Source organism: Delphinapterus leucas, chromosome 17 (assembly GCF_059928025.1).
Source record: "Delphinapterus leucas isolate spDelLeu-1000000601 "Yukka" chromosome 17, BTC_Dleu_Yukka2, whole genome shotgun sequence".
NCBI lineage: Eukaryota > Metazoa > Chordata > Mammalia > Artiodactyla > Monodontidae > Delphinapterus > Delphinapterus leucas.
This window is the reverse complement of record NC_143145.1, coordinates 76,377,361-76,397,749: the sequence shown is the minus strand read 5'-3', so window position 1 is coordinate 76,397,749 and position 20,389 is coordinate 76,377,361. Positions and strand designations below refer to the sequence as shown.

The window sequence follows — 20,389 nt, the reverse complement described above, 5'->3', positions numbered from 1 at the left end:
CTCTACTCTGCTCCAAACTGTTTTGCTTGGCCTGTGTCACTCACTGTCGAAGACTCTTCTCATACATCACCTCTTATAAGCAGTCGTCTCTCCAGCCTCTCGCTCCCAGGATGGCTGGACCTGGTGCCCCTTCTCCGTCATAACCCTTCATTTCACACGGTACTGAAGTCACCTGCTTGTTTGTCTCTGAGCTCCTTGAAGGTAAACTCTACCCTGTCTTGTTTGTTTTTATCCTCCCAGCCCCCAGTGGTACCTGACTCTGCAGAGGGTGCTTGTTAAATGCTTGCAAACCTGAATACCAGAGGCAGTTTTATAATATCCTAAATACTGTTCCTGCCTTATAGTCACATCAGAGGGAATTTTCTGAGCTCTTGAACTGCTTTAAACAGACATTCAGTCACTGAAGGAATAAATGTACACAAGTCAACTATGGAAATCATTGCTTTCAAACAGCAAGTAAAAGAACATTTTCCTGGATGGATAGATGCTATTTCATTGTAAAATAAAATAAAATAAAATAATCATGTAATTAATGAGCTGCTCTGGTAGACATTCTTTGACTTGCTGTTAAATCTGTGCTCTGAATCTCCATTTCTGTTCAAACGTAACCCCAGCTGATCTGTATCCCACCTGCACAACCTTAAGAGCCGTGTAGAGAGTACTGTCCCTAATAATCCAGTGATGGGACTTTCTGACATTGGTTTGTGATGCCATCAGGAATTTGGGGCCATTAAGGAAGAATGTGCAAAAAGGAGAAGTCCAGGGTGATGGGGAATAGAAATTTATAGAAAATGAAATCCATTTATTTAGCATTTCCTATATGCCAGGCACTGTATTATCTCATTTAAAATTTGGAAGAACATCTTTCAGTTTCTCAACAACGCCCTCATTTATGAGGATTCTAACTCCAAATGTCATGTATTCCAGAAAGAGCTGTACATTTGGGCAGCTGGTTTGTCCGAGAATTCAGTTACCAGATTAATGGTGACTAATTAATATTCTGCATTGTATTTTGTACTGAGGTGAATTTGTTTATACTAGAAACTTAAACACATTTCATGGCATTTTGGAGGGATGTTATTCATTGAAAGTTTGTTCATTTATGTATCTCCTGGGCCTTTAAAGGATTCAAGTTGTGCATTTTCATTATTTGTGGTGGAGATTATTTCTCCCTGCAAACTTCCCCTCTGGGATTTGCATGGAGACTACTAAAGTGCCTTACTTTGTTCCTCTCTCCTTGGGTTAGGCCCCAAGAGATGCAGCAATGATAAATGATAACTCCAAAATCATCTTCTTAATTTATAGACATGACTTTTGTCTTGAAATTTTGCCTCTAGATAAGCAGGGGCAGCAGAAAAAGGAACTCAGACAACTCCTCTCCCTTTACCAGAGTCAATCCTGAACAGTTAGCCCCAGCTTCTGTTCTGGGATATACTATGTTCCTTGGAGCTCACTGCCATAGAAAGGCCTCTACCTCCTTTTCACCCAAATGTCTCAGGAGACCCAGAGACCTCAGGTCATTGAAATCCTTTCCATAAGCCCTTGAAGTTCAAACCTCTCAAGAACCCAAACATCTCCAGGGCCCCTCCAGGCTACTTTGAAATTTCTTCACATCTACAAATATTTTATTTTGCAGGAAGTTAAAGTGGAGAAAGAGAATTTTCTATGAGGCATAGGGATATCTGTGACCATCTCTGCCAGTATTTCTGCCTCCTTGGGACTTTATCCTCTCTGTTGTGTTTGGCATTTGTTTTCCCCTCCCCCGTCGTCCTACTGAGCTCCAATGTGTTGATTCTTTCTGTTCCTTAGAATTCTCCCCTGAAGAAGCTGGATGAATAAAGTAGGGGACCAGCCCTTCCTACTTCCTAGAGGAACGTCTGATTCCTGCTGTTGAGTGAAGTGTCACAGCCTTTATGTCTGACCTTCCCAGCCCTTCAAGGTTGGCTCACACTGGCATTCCAGAAATTTCAGCTGAGTTGTAGGAAATGGGTTGAACTGCCCCCTGTTGCTGTGCAGCCTCCTCAGGAGCTTCTGGTGTAATCTGAAACCAGTCTCTGAACCGAAGGGCAAGAGAGACCCAAGAAAGAGGCAGACCACTCTAGCTTGGCTGGTGGCAGGTTTAAAAAGCAAGGGAACTTACATAGAGGCTTGTCTTGGGTGGCTGCAAGATAAGTAGATTCCAACAGCCCATTATAGAGCACAGAGCAAAAGTTCAGTGACATTTTAGATGTCTGGGGGCAGAAGAAAGGAATAATCTGAAGCAGTAGGTCCCTGAGAGCAGGGAAAGCCCAGGCAAACAGAAGGCAACGTTTTTGAGCTGAAAAGCTGGAGGTGGTGGATTCCGGAGGCCCTGGGAAGAATGATTGCTGGCTGCCTTGGATCATGAGTATTAGGCTGTGTTTCTCAATCTTCTCGCCTTAGCGGTCTCACCACTTATCCCATGAGACCACAGTCCGAGACTATCTACACATGGACTGAGCGAAGACTAGTGTTAGCAAAGGGAGCTTCGTGGGGAGCCCTGTTTCCAGATTTCCTTGCTTATTCTCATAGTGAAAGTTTTATTTTGTTAAATGTGTGCTATGCAGTATTAAAGTTACCCTTTAAAATAGATTTCCCCTGAAAGTGTGTGTGTATTTATAAATTCATTTTATATTCGTTTGATCTTAGTTTTCTATTTTCTTTTTGTTCCTCTTGGTTATTTTAAATGTTGTCGCTAGCTCTATATTTCATCGTCTTTCTACCTTAAGGCCCTTAAATAAAAGTGTCTTTTATTAACCTATAAATGTTGTTTTAAGTATGCACACTTTTCTTAATTATGTCTATATAGGTAGACACATGTTTATATCTTAGAAAACAAAACCTTTACTTTCTCAGGAGCAATCAAGCCTAACAAATGGATGAGAATTCATGGTGGTATTTTTCTAAAGAAGTTTTGGAATTTGTAATTTGCTTGACAGTAGAAATGAATTGCCATGTTTCTATAAGTATTTATTCTCAGTGTATTTTGCTTAAATATCAGTGCAATGTGTCTGTGAAAATATAATTATCACCAGCTCCATCATACAGTAGCTGTCAGAATTTTCTCAGTGTCCACTAAATAGATTCTTTATCTTTCCTGTCTTTATTTAAACATGACCTCATTTTATTTCCTTAGCAGGAAATACTGACAATCAAAAAAAAGGAAGGAAGGAAGGAAGGAAGGAAGGAAACAAGAAAGAAGAAGAAAGGACTTAGTTTCTATCAAATGACCAAGAGAAAGTGTACTAAAAGCTATATTTTTATATGAAAAAATAAGATATTCTCTGTTTCTTTGGCTTATTCTCTAAAATTAGACAACACCAATAAATTAAAATAGAGACAACTTAGTTGTAGTTGAATTGTTTTTCATTATAGAAATGCTGGCCAAAAGGGAATCTGGAAGACAGAAAACTAAACACATTGTTCAACATGGATTGAGATCCTACCACATATCAGTCATTGCCAAACACTAAGAATACAAAGGAGAGAGGATCTTTGTCCTTGAGGAATTTATATTTTCTAGGGAAAACAGAGGAAAAATACCTCTAAAAAAGTAATTTCCGTAACTGAAACTTCCAAAAAGTTGCATCAGAAACCAATGATTGATATATTTTGGTGGAGGCTTGTACCATGAATAATGAGTAGAATTTTTCAGGTGAGGAAGAAAAGTGTATTTCATGTAGAGACATGGAAACATGCTTGGGGAACAAATGTGACTGTTACAGAACGTCATATAAATGGTGTCATAAACTATGTGGTCGTTTGTGTCTGCATTCTTCATTTATCATAATGGTTTTGGCATTCATCCATATTACTATATATATCACTAATACAGTTTTTTAATCTACAGGGACGATTGCATTGTATGGATATACCACAATTGTATATTCATTCACTAGTTGATGGACATTCGGCAAGCCTTTTTGTGAATGTATGTTTTCATTTTTTTGTCTTTTGATTTCTAGCAGTGGAGTTCCTGGGTTGAACGCTAAGTAAAGGTTTAACTATAAAAAATTGCCAAACATATTTCTAAAGTGGTTGTAGCATTTTTCATTCCCACCAGCAATGTCAAAGAGCATGATTGCTAGATTATATAAAAATGTGTTTAGTTTTGTAAGACACTGCCAAGCTGTCTTCTAAAGTGGCTATAACATTTTGCTTTTGCAGCAGGAGGAAACGAGAGTTCCAGTCATTCCACATCATCACCAGCAATTGGAGTTGTCAGTGTTCCAGATTTTGACGATTCTAATAGGTGTATAGTAGTCTCCCATTGCTATTTTAATTTGCATTTCCTGATGATATATGATGTGGAGCATCTTTTCATATACTTATTTGCCATCTGTATATTTTCTTTTGTGAGATGTCTGTTAAGGTCTTTGGTCCATTTTTTAAAAATTGGGTTGTTTGGGTTTCTGTTGCTAAATTTTAAGAGTTCTTTGTATATTTTGGCTAACACTTCTTTATCAGTTGTGTATATTGCAAATATTTCCTCCCTGTATGTGGTTTGTCCTCTCATTCTCTTGACACTGTCTTTTGAAGAACAGAAGTTTTATTTTATCTTATTTTATTTTTTTTTAACATCTTTATTAGAGTATAACTGCTTTACAACGGTGTGTTAGTTTCTGCTAAATAACAAAGTGAATCAGTTAACCATATACATATGTTCCCATACCTCTTCCCTCTTGCGTCTCCCTCCCTTCCACCCTAGCTATCCCACCCCTCTAGGTGGTCACAAAGCACCGAGCTGATCTCCCTGTGCTATGCGGCTGCTTCCCACTAGCTATCTATTTTACATTTGGTAGTGTATATATGTCCATGCCACTCTCTCACTTAGTCCCAGCTTACCCTTCCCCCTCCCTGTATCCTCAAGTCCATTCTATAGTAGTTCTGCATCTTTGTTCCCATCTACCCCTAGGTTCTTCTGACCTTTTTTTTTTTTTTAGATTCCATATATATGTGTTAGCATATGGTATTTGTTTTTCTCTTTCTGACTTACTTCACTCTGTATGACAGTCTCTAGGTCCAACCACCTCACTACAAATAACTCAGTTTCGTTCCTTTTCATAGCTGAGTAATATTCCATTATATATATGTGCCACCTCTTCTTTATCCATTCATCTGTTGATGGACACTTAGGTTGCTTCCATCTCCTGGCTATTGTAAATAGAGCTGCAATGAACATTTTGGTACATGACTCTTTTTGAATTATGGTTTTCTCAGGGTATATACCCAGTAGTGGGATTGCTGGGTCGAATGGTAGTTCTATTTTTAGTATTTTAAGGAACCTCCATACTGTTCTCCATAGTGGCTCTATCAACTTACACTCCCACCAACAGTGCAAGAGGGTTCCCTTTTCTTCACACCTTCTCCAGCATTTATTGTTTGTAGATTTTTTGATGATGGCCATTCTGACTGATGTGAGATGATATCTCACTGAAGTTTTGATTTGCATTTCTCTAATGATTAATGATGTTGAGCATTCTTTCATGTGTTTGTTGACAATCTGTATATCTTCTTTGGAGAAATGTCTATTTAGGTCTTCTGCCCATTTTGGGATTGGGTTCTTTGTTTCTTTGATATTGAGCTGCATGTGTTGCTTGTATGTTTTGGAGATTAATCCTTTGTCAGTTGCTTCATTTGCAAATATTTTCTCCCATTCTGAGGGTTGTCTTTTTGTCTTGTTTATGGTTTCCTTTGCTGTGCAAAACCTTTAAATTTCATTGGGTCCCATTTGTTTATTTTTGTTTTTATTTCCATTTCTCTAGGAGGTGGGTCAAAACGATCTTGCTGTGATTTATATCATAGAGTGTTCTGCCTATCTTTTCCTCTAAGATTTTGATGGTGTCTGGCCTTACATTTAGGTCTTCAATCCATTTTGAGTTTATTTTTGTGTATGGTGTTAGGAAGTGTTCTAATTTCATTCTTTTACATGTAGCTGTCCAGTTTTCCCAGCACCACTTATTGAAGAGGGTGTCTTTTCTCCACTGTATATTCTTGCCTCCTTTATCAAAGGTAAGGTGACCATATGTGCGTGCATTTACCTCTGGGCTTTCTATCCTGTTCCATTGATCTATCTTTCTGTTTTTGTGCCAGTACCATACTGTCTTGATTACTGTAGCTTTGTAGGATAGTCTGAAGTCAGGGAGCCTGATTCCTCCAGCTCCAATTGTGAAATTTTTTGTTGTAGTTCTGTGAAAAATGCCAGTGGTAGTTTGATAGTGATTGCATTAAATCTGTAGATTGCTTTGGGTAGTAGAGTCATTTTCACAATGTTGATTCTTCCAATCCAAGAACATGGTATATCTCTCCATGTATTGGTATCATCTTTAATTCCTTTCATCAGTGTCTTATAATTTTCTGCATACAGGTCTTTTGTCTCCTTAGGGAGGTTTATTCCTAGATATTTTATTCTTTTTGTTGCAATGGTAAATGGGAGTGTTTTCTTATTTTCACTTTCAGATTTTTCATCATTAGTGTATAGGAATGCAAGAGATTTCTGTGCATTAATTTTTTTTTTTTGCTGTACGTGGGCCTCTCACTGCTGTGGGCTCTCCCATTGCGGAGCACAGGCTCTGGACGTGCAGGCTCAGCGGCCATGGCTCACAGGCCCAGCTGCTCCACGGCATGTGGGACCTTCCTGGAACGGGGCATGAACCTGTGTCCCCTGCATTGGCAGGCGGACTCTCAACCACTGCGCTACCAGGGAAGCCCTGTGCATTAATTTTGTATCCTGCTACTTTACCAAATTCATTGATTAGCTCTAGTAGTTTTCTGGTAGCATCTTTAGTATTCTCTATATATAGTATCCTGTCATCTGCAGTGACAGCTTTACTTCTTCTTTTCCAATTTGGATTCCTTTTTTTCTTTTTCTTCTCTAATTGCTGTGGTAAAACTTCCAAAACTATGTTGAATAATAGTGGTGAGAGTGGACAACCTTGTCTTGTTCTTGATCTTAGTGGAAATGGTTTCAGTTTTTCACCATTGAGGACGATGTTGGCTGTGGGTTTGTCATATATGGCCTTTATTATGTTGAGGAAAGTTCCCTCTGTGCCTACTTTCTGGAGGGTTTTTATCATAAATGGGTGTTCAATTTTGTCAAAAGCTTTTTCTGCATCTATTGAGATGATCATATGGTTTTTATTCTTCAATTTGTTAATATGGTTTATCACGTTGATTGATTTGTGTATATTGAAGAATCCTTGCATTCCTGGGATAAACCCCACTTGATCATAGTGTATGATCCTTTTAATGTGCTGTTGGGTTCTGTTTGCTAGTATTTTGTTGAGAATTTTTGCATCTATGTTCATCAGTGATATTGGCCTGAAGTTTTCTTTCTTTGTGACATCTTCGTCTGGTTTTGGTATCAGAGTGATGGTGGCCTCATAGAATGAGTTTGGCGGTGTTCCTCCATCTGCTATATTTTGGAAGAGTTTGAGAAGGATAGGTGTTAGCTCTTCTCTAAATGTTTGATAGAATTTGCCTGTGAAGCCATCTGGTCCTGGACTTTTGTTTGTTGGAAGATTTTTAATCACGGTTTCAATTTCAGTCCTTGTGATTGGTCTATTTATATTTTCTATTTCTTCCTGGTTCAGTCTCGGAAGGTTGTGCATTTGTAAGAATTTGTCCATTTCTTCCGGGTTGTCCATTTTATTGGCATAGAGTTGCTTGTAGTAATCTCTCATGATCCTTTGTATTTCTGCAGTGTCAGTTGTTACTTCTCCCTTTTCATTTCTAATTCTATTGATTTGAGTCTTCTCCCTTTTTTTCTTGATAAGTCTGGCTAATGGTTTATCAATTTTGTTTATCTTCTCAAAGAAGCAGCTTTTAGTTTTATTGATCTTTGCTATTTTTTCCTTCATTTCTTTTTCATTTTTTTCTGATCTGATCTTTATGATTTCTTTCCTTCTGCTAACTTTGAGAAGTTTTATATTTTAATGAAGTCCAGCTAATCTGTAATTTCTCTCATGGATCATGCTTTTGGTATTGTATCTAAAAAGTCATTGCCTTCTTTAATTTCTGATATTAGTAATTTGTGTGCGCTCTCTTTTTGTCTTAGTTTTCCTGGCTAGAGACTTATAGATAACTGATCTTTTCAATCAACTTTTGGTTTTGTTGATTTTCTCTACTGATTTCCTGTTTTCAATGTTATTGATTTCTGCTATACTTATTATTTTTTTCTGCTTACTTTGGGTTGAATTTGCTGTGTTTTCTTTTTCCTAGTTTCCTAAGGTTGAAACTTAGGTGGCTGATATTAGATTTTTCTTCTTTTCTTTTTTCCCCCCAGTTTTATTGAGATATACTTTCCATACAGCACTGTGTAAGTTTAAGGCATATGGAATAATGGTATTAGTTATATATATTGTGAAATGATTGCCACAGTAAGTGTAGTTAACATCCATCATTTCATGTAGATACAAAAGAAAAAGAAAAAAAATTTTCTTATGGTGAGAACTCTTAGGATCTACTGTCTTAACAGCTTTCAAGTATACCATACAACATTGTTAACTATAGTTATCATTTTGTACATTACATTGCTAGACGTTATTTATCTTATAACTAGAAGTTTGTACTGTTTGACCACCTTCATCCAAATCCTCCTCTCCTCACTCCCATCCTCTTCTTTTCTAAGTATGCATTCAATGCTATAAATTTCCCTTTTAGCACTGCTTTTACTGCATCCCACTAATTTTGGTAAGTTATGTTTTCATTTTAACTTAGTTCAAAATATTTTTAAATTTTTCTTGAGATTTCTTTTTTGACCCATGTTATTTAGAAGTGTGGTTTTTAATCTCCACATATTTTGGGATTTTCTAGTTACCTTTCTGTTATTGATTTCTAGCTTAATTCCATTGTTGTCTGAGAGCAGACATTGTATGATTTTTATTCTTTTAAATTTGTTAATGTGTGTTTTATGACTCAGCATGTGGTCTTTCTTGGTGATTGTTTCATGTGAGCTTGAGAAGAATGTGTATTCTGCTGTTGTTGGATGAAGCAGTCAATAGAGGTTAATTATATCCAGTTGATTGATGGTGCTGTTGAGTTCAACTAAGTCTTTATTGATTTTTTTTGGCTGCTGAATCTTTCCATCTGTGATAGAAGGGTGTTGAAGTCTCCAACTATGTTGGTGGATTCATTTATTCTCCTTGCAATTCTATCAATTTTTGCCTCACATATTTAGATGCTCTGCTATTAGGTGCATACACCTTGTTATGTCTTCTTGGAGAATTGACCCTTTATCGTTATGTAATGCCCTTCTTTATCCCTCATAACTTTCCTTGCTTTGAAATTTGCTCTGTCAGAAATTGATACACTACTCCTGCTTCCTTTGATTAGTGTTAGCATGGTAGATATTTCTCCATCCATTTAATTTTAAGCTATATGTATCCAATATATACAATGTGGGTTTCTTGTAGATGACATATATTTGGGTCCTGTTTTTTGATCCACTTTGACAATCTCTGTCTTTTATTTTATTTATTATTTATTTTTTGGTTGTGCCATGTGGCTTGTGGGGTCTTAGTTCCCTGACCAGGGATCAAATGTGGGCCCCCTCAGTGAAAGCCTCGAGTCCTAACCACCGGACCGCCAGAGAATTCCTGACAATCTCTGTCTTTTAATTGGTGCTTTTATACCATCTGTGTTCAAAGTGATTATTGATATACTTGCACTAATAACTACCATATTTGTTACTTTTTTCTAGTTGTTGCTCTTGTTCTTTGTTCCTCTTTTTGTCTTTCATTATTTTTCTGCCTTTGGTTTTAATCAAGCATTTTATATGACCCCATTTTCTCTCCTTTTTTTAGCATATCTGTTATGCTTCATTTTTTTCCCCCTATTTTAGTTCTTGCCCTAGAGTTTGCAATATTTAGTTACAAATAATCCAAGTTCTCTTTTAAATAAACTATGCCACTTCACTGGTAGTGAGTACCTTATAATAAGAAAGTTACCCTAATTCCTTCTTCCTCATCCCTTGTATCACTGTTGTCATTCATTTCACTTACACATAAGCATTTACAAATATATATATAATTGAATATATTGTTGCTATTATTATTTTGAAAAAATGTTATCTATTAAGAACCAAGAATAAGAAAAATAAAAGTTCTTATTTTACTTTCACTTATTCCTTTTTCAATGCCCTTCCTTTCTTTATGTAGATCTGAATTTCTTACCTATATTATTTTCCTTTCTTCTAAAGAACTTCTTTTAACATTTCTTGCAAGGCAGGTCTACTGGCAGTAGAGTCCCTCATTTTTTGTTTGTCTGAGGAAGTCTTTCACTCTTGAAGGATAATTTTGTAGGGTACAGAATTCCAGGTTGGTGTTTTTTTCTCTCAACCCTTTAAATATTTCACTCTATTCTTGCTTGCATGTTTTCTGAGGAGAAGTTGAACATAATTCTTTTCTTACATTTTTTCTCCTCTGGCTGCTTTTAAAATTTTTCTTTATCTTTGATTTCCTGTAATTTGAAAATGACATGCCTAGGTGCAGATATATTTTCTTTTCATTTATCCTGCTTGGTGTTCCCTGAGCTTCCTGGATCTGTGGTTTTGTGTCTGACCAGTTTGAAAATTTGGGAAAATTCACTCATTATTGTTCCAGATATTTCTTCTGTTTCCTTATGTAGTTGTCCCACAGTCCTTGGATAGTCTGTTCTATTTTAAAGTTTTTACTATCTTTTATTTACAATTTTGGAGGTTTTTGTTGAGCTATCCTTAGAGATTCTATCCTCAGCTGTGTCCAGTTTACTAATAAGCCCATCTAATGTATTCCTCATTTTGTTTCTTTTTAGTTCTTTGTTAGGATTTCCATCTCTCTGTTTCCCTTGTTTATCTGTTCTTGTATGCTGTCTACATTAGAGCCCTTAGCATATTAACTATAGTTATTTTAAATTCCTTTTCTGTTAATTCTAACATCCTTGTTATGTCTGGTTCTGCCACTTGCACTTTCTCTTCAAATTTTGTTTTTTGATTTTTAGTATGCCTTGTAATTTTTTCTTGATAGCCAGACATGATGTACTGGGTAAAAGCACTGCTGTAAAGAGTTCTCTAGTAATGTGGTGATAATGTGGGTTTGCAGGGGAATAATTCTATAGTCCTATGATTAAGTCTCAGTCTTACCTGAGCCTATGCCTCTAGACTGTGAACCTCACAAGTATTTCTCAGTTTTTTCTCTCCCCTTAAGTCAGACAGGATGGCTAGAATGAGCTGGAGTTCAGTGTTTCCCTTCTCCCATGTGTAAGTGTAGAACTGACTGGAGTTGATTAGTTTCCTCCCCTAGGTCCATTATGGTCTGGTAATACCTCAGCAGATTAAGTGCTGGTTAAGTACTTTCTCCTAAGGACAGGGCTTGTTAAGCACAGTTCATTGCAGCACCATTTACAATCGCCAAGACATGGAAACAACTTAAGTGTCCATTGACAGATAAATGGATAAAGAAGATGTGGCAGATATATACAAAGAAATACTACTCAGCCATAAAAAAGAATGAAATGATGCCATTTACAGCAATATGGATGGACCTAGAGATTATCATACTAAATGAAGTAAGTCAGAAAGAGAAAGACAAATACTATAGGATATCAATTATATGTGGAATCTAAAATACGACACAAATGAACTTATTTACAAAACAGAAACAGGGCTTCCCTGGTGGCGCAGTGGTTGAGAGTCTGCCTGCTGATGCAGGGGACACGGGTTCGTGCCCCAGTCCGGGAAGATCCCACATGCCGTGGAGCGGCTGGGCCCGTGAGCCATGGCCATTGAGCCTGCGCGTCTGGAGCCTGTGCTCCGCAGTGGGAGAGGCCACAGCAGTGAGAGGCCCACGTACCGCAAAAAAAAAAAAAAAAAAAAAAAAAAAAAAAAAAAACAGAAACAGACTCACAGACATAGAGAACAGACTTGTGGTTGCCAAGGCAGAGAGGGATGGGGAGGGATGGATTGCGAGTTGGGAATTAGTAGATGCAAGTTATTATACATACAATGGATAAACAACAAGTTCCTACTGTATAGCACAGGGAACTATATTTAATATCCTGTGATAAACCATAATGGAAAAGAATGTATACATATATATACACACATATATATATATATAATGTGTATATGTATATACATGCATAATGTATCTATATATACAACTGAATCACTCTGCTGTATGGCAGAAATTAACAAAACATTGTAAATCAACTATAGATAAATCAACTATACAATAATTTTTTTTTCTTTTTTTTTTTTTTTGCGGTACGCGGGCCTCTCACTGTCGTGGCCTCTCCCATTGCAGAGCACAGGCTCCGGACGCGCAGGCTCAGCAGCCATGGCTCATGGGCCCAGCTGCTCCGCGGCATGTGGGATCCTCCCGGACCGGGACACGAACCCGTGTCCCCTGCATCGGCAGGCGGACTCTCAACCACTGCACCACCAGGGAAGCCCTACAATAAATTTTTAAAAAATAAATAAAATAAAGTTTGTTTTATCCATTAAAAAAAAAACAACCCAGAGTACTGTGGTTCATTTCCAGTTTCTTTCTTTTCTCCTCCCGCTGCTGGAAGCAAGAGGGGATTTTTCTCTAGTATTTACAGTGAGAATCTGGTTGAGCTCCTGGGGGTAAAACTTACAAAACGCGTGGGGATCTCAATGTGATAGGGTCTGCCCAAAGTTTTTAACTCTCAGACTTGTCCACACTGAGCTTCCAGCAGCTCTTTAATTATAGTTGAGGTTTTCCCACCCTGGCACTGGTCCCTGTGGCAGTTTATGCTCCTGACTCTATGTGACTCCCTGTACTCAGCCATCTGTCTCTCCAGTGCTGGGGATTTGTCCTGTGCCCTCAATCTCTCTTATGAATCCATGAGGAATTGTTGATTTTTCAGTCTGTTCAGCTTTTTGCTTGTTGCTATGATGGAGTGACTTCCAGGCTCCTTGCATATGGAACTGGAAACCAGAAGTCGAATTATTTTTAAAATTCTATCTTCTCTTTCACTTTCATTAGCTAGATTTCTTTGTTGTAATGGTTATTTGCAATAATCTTCAGGATTTGAGTTTATTTTGGCTTTCTCTTTATTAAGTACTACTATAAATTCTTCTTTTCTTTTCCTTTTTTAACTCATAACTTTTCTGTTCCATAGATTTAATAATTTGTAGACTTTGCGCTCTTTGGCGTTCACGTGTCCCTTCTTCCTTCATGTGATTCCTGTGTCATCTGGTTGTAACCCCATTAGTCTGTGATAGTGTCCGTGAGTTCTAGAACAAGATGTCTCAGGCAAGTCTAATGTTATGCTTCAGACTTGTAATCAGCCACTTATCCAAAGAACCCTGGTATTTACGGAGCACAGTCTACATATAGGAGGACTCATTGCTCCTGGGGGTGTCATTGCCTTCAGGCATTTTAAGTGGACAGAACTAGGGAATACATACTTTTTAAAGAAAAAGTTCATGATTTAATAGTATTTCCAATTCAGATTTAACATTACAAGTTTTTGCTGAGTCATTTTATTTTGATCCCTTATTTTCGTACACAGAAATTCTTAATTCCTAACGCAGCAACATAATTACGTATTTGCTGTATTCTACCATATAAAAATGGGCCACATTATTAATAATATAATTCAAGCTCTTTGCATTCTTACTGTATGATGCTTGTCACCTTGAATTTTATATGTCAGATAATAATATTGTTATCCTTGCTTTCTTTATTTATAGACTACATATTTATTTTTAAACTCTTGATGCCATGGTTTAAGTGTGTCTTGTTCAAATAGCTTATTGCTATAATTTGTGACTGTCTATGCATGTATATGTGCATATGTGTTTGTATTCACAGAGGCATCACTGCATCTTCCCCCTCATTCTAACACTCTTAGTCTTTTAAATAAAGCCTCAGATATGTTATAAATCTATACTTTATCAATTAAATACGAAATAACTATATTAAAACATGTATTAAATATATTTATTATATCAAATTATATATTATAGTAAATATTATATAATATATATAATTTTGGTTATTAGGTATTTAGGGTGGACGGAGAGGTGAACAAATGTTCTTATAAAATAATAAATATGTTTATTCAATAAAATTTAGAAAATGCAGAAGAAGAGAAAAAAGAATCACCAACTCTCTTACTCCCAACAAATAGACAACCACTGTTAACCACTCATTCATAAATGCATATTAGGGGTTTACTATGCGCCTTTGATATGTTTCTTTCCAAGATTATACAATTAAATAATAATTAATAATAATGGATTCCATTTTTTAGTGCTTATATTTTACCAGGAAATATTTACAGATTATCTCAGTTAATCCTCATAACAAACCTAGGGAATAGGTGATACGTTAATACCACTTTAGAGATGGAGAAAGTGAGTTTCAGAAATGTTAAGTGACTTGTCCAAGATGTCAGTATTAACATGGCCTTGGAAAATGGGGAGAGGGGAGGGTCGGCCCTCTGCCCGCATTGGAGCAGGGTGCGCGCGGCGCGCTGGAGAGTTCACGGCAAATCGTTTAATTAAAGCATATGGAATACGGGAAACAAAAGACTTCAACTAGTGCTTTAGTCTCATCTGAAATTCTACAGGCATGTATCTTGTAAGCAGTATATGGCAGAGTTTTAGGCCAATCTGAGAGTCTTGTTTCAGTAGAAATTTCAAGCATTAGTTTTGACTACCACTTGCTATGGAATGTTCAGTTGATGAAACTGAAGGTCTTTCACTCAGAAGAAGTAAATCAAGAACCCGAGGCTTGCGTGCTCCTGAGCTTCTGTGAATGGCCCCGGAGCTCCGAACCACCCTTCCGGGTGGATGTCACTGAGATCCCTGGAGCCTCCTGCTGCCGTCGCTCCTGAGTTTCCTGGTGATGTGGTACCTCAGTCTTCCCTACTACAATGTGCTAGAACGCGTGAACTGTATGTACTTCTATGACTATGAGCCCATTTACAGACAAGTCTTCCGCTTCACACTTCGAGAGCATTGGAGCTGCTCTCATCAAAATGCATGTCTTGTCATCCCGGTGACCTCACACCCCTCAGATGTGAAAGCCAGACGGGCCATTAGAGTTACTCGGGGCGAAAAGAAGTCTTGGTGGAGATATGAGGTTCTTACATTTTTCTTATTAGGCCGGTAGGCTGAAAGGGAAGACAAAGTATTAGCATTATCCTTAGAGGATGAACACCTCCTTTATGGCAACATAATACAAGATTTTTTAGACACATACAATAATGTGACCTTGAAAACAATTATGGCATTTAGGTGGGTAACTGAGTTTTGCCCCAACGCGTGGTACATCACGAAGACAGACACTGGTGTTTTCATCAATACTGGCAACTTAGTGAAGTATCTTTTAAATTTAAACCACTCAGGGGAGTTTTTCACAAGTTATCCTCTAATTGATGATTATTCCTATAGAGGATTTTACCAAAACCCCCATTTTTCATACCAGGGGTATCCCTTCAAGGTGTTTCCTCCCTACTGCGGTGGGTTGGGTTATATAATATCCAGAAATTTGGTGCCAAGAATCTATGAAATGATGAGTCACGTAAAACCCATCAAGTTTGAAGATGTTTATGTTGGGATCTGTTTGAATTTATTAAAAGTGGACATTCATATTCCAGAAGACACCAACCTTTTCTTTTTATATAGGATCCATCTGAATGTCTGTCAACTCAGATGCATGATTGCAGCCCATGGCTTTTCTTCCAAGGAAATTATCACATTTTGGCAGGCTATGCTAAGGAACACCACCTGCCATTTTTTCCCCTTATATCAGTGTTTATTTATTTTGTTGTTTATTTTTTTAGCATCTTTATTGGAGTATAATTGCTTTACAATGGTGTGTTAGTTTCTGCTTTATAACAAAGTGAATCAGCTATATGTATACATATCCCCATATCTCCTCTCTCTTGCGTCTCCCTCCCACCCTCCCTATCCCACCCCTCTAGGTGGACACAAAGCACCGAGCTAATCTCCCTGTGCTATGAGGCTGCTTCCCACTAGCTATCTGTTTTACATATGGTAGTGTATATATGTCCATGCCACTCTCTCACTTCATCCCAGCTTAAAAATATGGAACGCTTCACGAATTTGCGTGTCATCCCTGCACAGGGGCCATGCTAATCTTCTTTGTATCATTCCAATTTAGTGTATGTGCCGAAGCAAGCACCCACATGCCGTTATTAATTTGACATTCTACCCAAAGCCTAGAGAAGGGAGGGATACTTTGTGGAGACCGTTAAAACTAGACTGTGGAATCTCCAATGGAAAACTCATGGGAAGGTCATTGTGTGGCTTACACGGAACCAAAACTCATGAAGAGCCCATAGGCTGGATACTGGAGGGTTGCACTTGACCTGTGGTTTATTTTGACGACAATCAGCTCAGGCCTTTTAAAGATGATATTTAGAGGAATTAAACATCTGACAAAGGAATAGGAGGTTTTTGTTAATAAAACAAACAATTTGAACATGTCATTCTATAGATTAGAATTTCTTAAATGGGTTTCATTGAATTATAAGCTCATTTGTCCATAACAACAAAGCAGTGTGGAGTATTATTGATTGAACAATCTAGTCAGTTCAGGGTTTTGTGTATATCTTACATGGATTACAGTTTTTAAAATACATAATTCTGTGTAAAAAAACTGAAGTTATACTGAACAAAATTTCATCTGTTTTTGGTCATTTGGAAGATACTTCAGGATGTTGCAGTATTTCAGAGTTATCAATTATTGTTTAATGTTACTTAGAGTTTTGCAATTTTATGGGTGTTTGAAGTTATGGTTGTTTCAATACTGTATAAACAGAATAGTGAAAATCACTCTTTATATTTAAACTTCTTTTCCAGTTACTTCACTAATGAGTTTATTATGAATAGCTCCATTAATGTGTAGTCATTGGTCATTATTGCATATCAGTAATCTCTTGAACTTTGATAAATATTTTGTCATGGTAACACAGAGAAGAATTAAAGCAAGAAGATCTGAATTACTGTCTTGTTTTTAAAAATATAATCCCCGATGTTTTTAGATGTCACTTCATCTGTCTCATTTTTCCACCTGGAAATTAGGAGTAGTATAGAATGCCAGGCAGCATGTTTCCTTTTGGAAAGGACTCTGAAGCCAAAAAGAAAAGAGAGAATGTGGTGGCCAGAATATTATGAAAGGAGTGTCATATTTCAGTGCTTGAGTTGGAAAGAGAAGACTAAAGATTTGAGCTGCATTGTTAACTGCTCCGCGTTTTTTCTCATTAACAATCAGTTTGAGAATAAAAAGAAAACAAAAAAACACAGCTGCTATTGTTATTAGTTTCACATCAAGAGGAAAGCCCTACTATGTGGTCTAAAATCAAGTCTGATTTCCATGTCATGGTGAAGCACATTTTTTCATAGGAGAGATGAAGTAGGTCACCTTTGACCTGCTAATTGGTCAAAGAGGGGCACTCCTTGCCCCCATATTCTCGGGATTGTGCCATTTCCCATTATGCCTGATATGGGACAAGTGATTCCTTTTATCTGGATTACATGATGGTGAAAGATCAAATCTGTTGGCAGAAAATATGAACTTGAAAGTGTATAGTCAGCTCTTGTAATGCTCATATATTTATAATTCTCCTATAAGAAAAGCTTAATTTCAGTTAGAACCATTATAATGTTTGATTCTTTATAACAAGGCTATTTCCATTTCCCTCATCTCAGACCTGATCCAGTTACAATAAAATCAATTAAATGAAAAAAAGAAAATGGGGAGAAATTATACTGGCTGAACTTCCAGTGGAATGATTTATTTTGGACTAATTTTCTGCCATGGTTGTGAGAAATCAATAGATTTTGCAGAATTTTGAAAAGCAGCCTTTACTGATTAAGAACATGTTTGGCTGCCTGCAACAGAAGGAAAGTCAATTATAGCGGCTTCATACAACATACGTTAAGGTTTTCATCTAACAACTAAGCCTAGACCCAGGGTGGTACAGCACATTCTATCATTGTTCCAGGCTCTTTCCTCCTTTGCACTTTCCTTGACACACGGTTTTACCCTCATGTGTGTCACCACATGGTCACAGAATGGCTACTTCAGCTCAACCTTCATGTCTGTGTGTCAGGAAGTCACTGAAGTGGGAAGGAAATCCACAGAAGCTTTCTGCCTATATCTCGATGGTCAGAAATATGTCCCAAGGTCACCCTTATCTGTGATCAAGGTTGGAATATGGAGGGTTTATTTTTCTGGGCACATTTCCACCTTAAACAAAATCTGGATTCTCTCTAGCAAAATCCACTACCTCATGTATATTTAACAAGTAGTTACACGAAAATAAATTTCATAATAAACTCAATGTAATCTCTTGAGGCAGAGCAAGATATCTGCTTTTGGGGAAAAAGGAGTATGGGAAAATATAGTGCAGTGCTATAGCACGTGAAACAAAACCCCTTGCTGTTGAAATTTGGAGAGAAACAAAGTTCATCCATTAACAAGGAATTTCCCAGTTGTGTGGTTTGCCTAGAGTATCAGATACTTTGTGAGCTCAGCATTGATCATCCTGCACTTTACAGCTCTCTGCAGTGTCATTATTATGGTTCATTATACTGTTGGCAACTATCTTGGCCAACCTTGAAGATGAGTTCAAAAAGGCCTTGTCCTGCAAACACTCCTCCAGCTCTGCCTACGCTGACTAAGTCAGCTAGGTTTATCTCCCATCAGCAAGTCATTAGGTGAGAAAAGCACTAAAGGAACTCAGGAGCTAAGGATCTTTGGTGCATCTGCTGTCAGTGCATCGGAAGCCTCTGATCTGGGTACTTCTATCCTATCGCCAGTGAGCGTTGCTGGATTCCACCAGCTGTTAATCCCTGCTAAAGTGCTGGTGGATAAGTTAAAGCAGTGTGTCTCAGATTCTTTTCCACCAGCATACCCTTAAGATATGGAACTAAACCTGGGAAGGTGTTGTGTGTGTGTATGAGGTGAGGTAGGGCGACAGCAATGCGTGTGTGTGTTTAAAACATGCCACCTGGCATGATTCACTTTTGTTCTGGGAAACATCCCACAATTTACCTAGTGGGGAGGGGATTCTTCCACTCTCAATTTATAGACTTCTGTTGAAGTTCCAGGGTGGGTGTGACATTTGGCTAATTCTATAGCTGGCCACCATGATTCATTCAGTGACCCAACCGGAGTCAGTGAGATTCAAGGTTTCTTTTCTCCTGAGATTTCTAGGAAAGAGACTCTTGCTTTTTTCCCCCTGAGATTAAAGACAGAGAAGATATAAAATATGAAGCTTTGGCACTCATCTTTTGGTTATAAGAATACAGTCAGTACGGAGGAGGGAAGATTCTGAGAGAGGATGAAGAAAAACAAAGTCTAGGAGACATCTTTTGAGTCTCTGGACAAGCTGTATCTAAAGCCAGTCCCGTTCCTGGACTTTTCATTTATCTAAGCAAATATTTTGTGTGTGTGTGTTTAAGCCACCTGGGTACTTTGTGCCATTTGAAACAAACAAATGAAAATCACTAGCACGAACTCCATATCCTTGAAATTATTTGAAGTTTTGGGTTTCAGCCTAACAATTTACACACACTTAGCATTCTCCTCAACAATATAAATATATATATATATATATTTAAATAGAAAATGTGTTTAAATTTTCATTTAAATCACTTCACTTTCTGCATCAAAATTTTCAAGTGAAATTTATTTTCCAGGAGGAGATGTCATATTTATTATATAGTTTCTCATTCCCTTGACACAATTCTGCATGTGCCAGGTGGTAGATCTACTGCAATTTTAGAAACATAAGCTTGAAGAGCTGTGCATACAAGTATAATAGGGAACTTCTGAATACAAAAAGTTTTCAGGACTCAAAAACATGGAATTATAATGGTAGGATAATAGGCTTTGGCACAAGAAGACCCATTTGGGACTTTACAAATAGGCAGTACTCACTCCATCCACAAATAAAGCTTTTTTTGTAGAGGAATACATAAATATAAAAACTCCATAAGCTAGTAACCAGTGGGGTTCACAATCTGAGTTTTAACAACTTTATTGAAATAGATCTGTGTAAGCAGAGGTATCCCACGTTATAAAGTGTGACACCTGACGTGGAAGGAAACCAAGCATAATGCTAATGCTTCTGGGGAGTGTGTTTCCTTTAAAAAAAAAATCCTCAGGATATTATTTCCCTGTAGTACAATGTGTTTTAGGTTATGGACTACCAAGACCAGTTTTTTCACAAAGTTAGATTAAACCCCTGTAGTACAATGTGTTTTAGGTTATGGACTACCAAGACCAGTTTTTTCACAAAGTTAGTTTACACCCCTATTTTTCAAAGGGTTCAGATTTGAGGTGGGTGTGAAAAACAGTATAGATGCTCGATTCATGCTCTGTGAAAG

The 20,389-nt window shown here is 37.5% G+C and overlaps 1 protein-coding gene and 1 non-coding gene across 2 annotated transcripts; one reads left to right on the top strand and one right to left on the bottom strand.

Moving 5' to 3' along the window:
• Positions 1-14,428: 14,428 nt before the first annotated feature.
• Positions 14,429-15,917, top strand: LOC111185630 (UDP-GalNAc:beta-1,3-N-acetylgalactosaminyltransferase 1-like). Its single transcript, XM_089898598.1, is given in 3 exon segments — positions 14,429-14,513; positions 14,615-14,830; positions 14,833-15,917. Coding segments are annotated over 3 exon segments (1,323 nt in total). The 3' UTR covers positions 15,855-15,917.
• A 155-nt stretch (positions 15,918-16,072) lies between these two features.
• Positions 16,073-16,175, bottom strand: LOC115803728 (U6 spliceosomal RNA). The gene has a single exon (XR_004024509.1). It is a non-coding gene; the product is annotated as a U6 spliceosomal RNA (small nuclear RNA).
• Between the last annotated feature and the right edge of the window lie 4,214 nt (positions 16,176-20,389).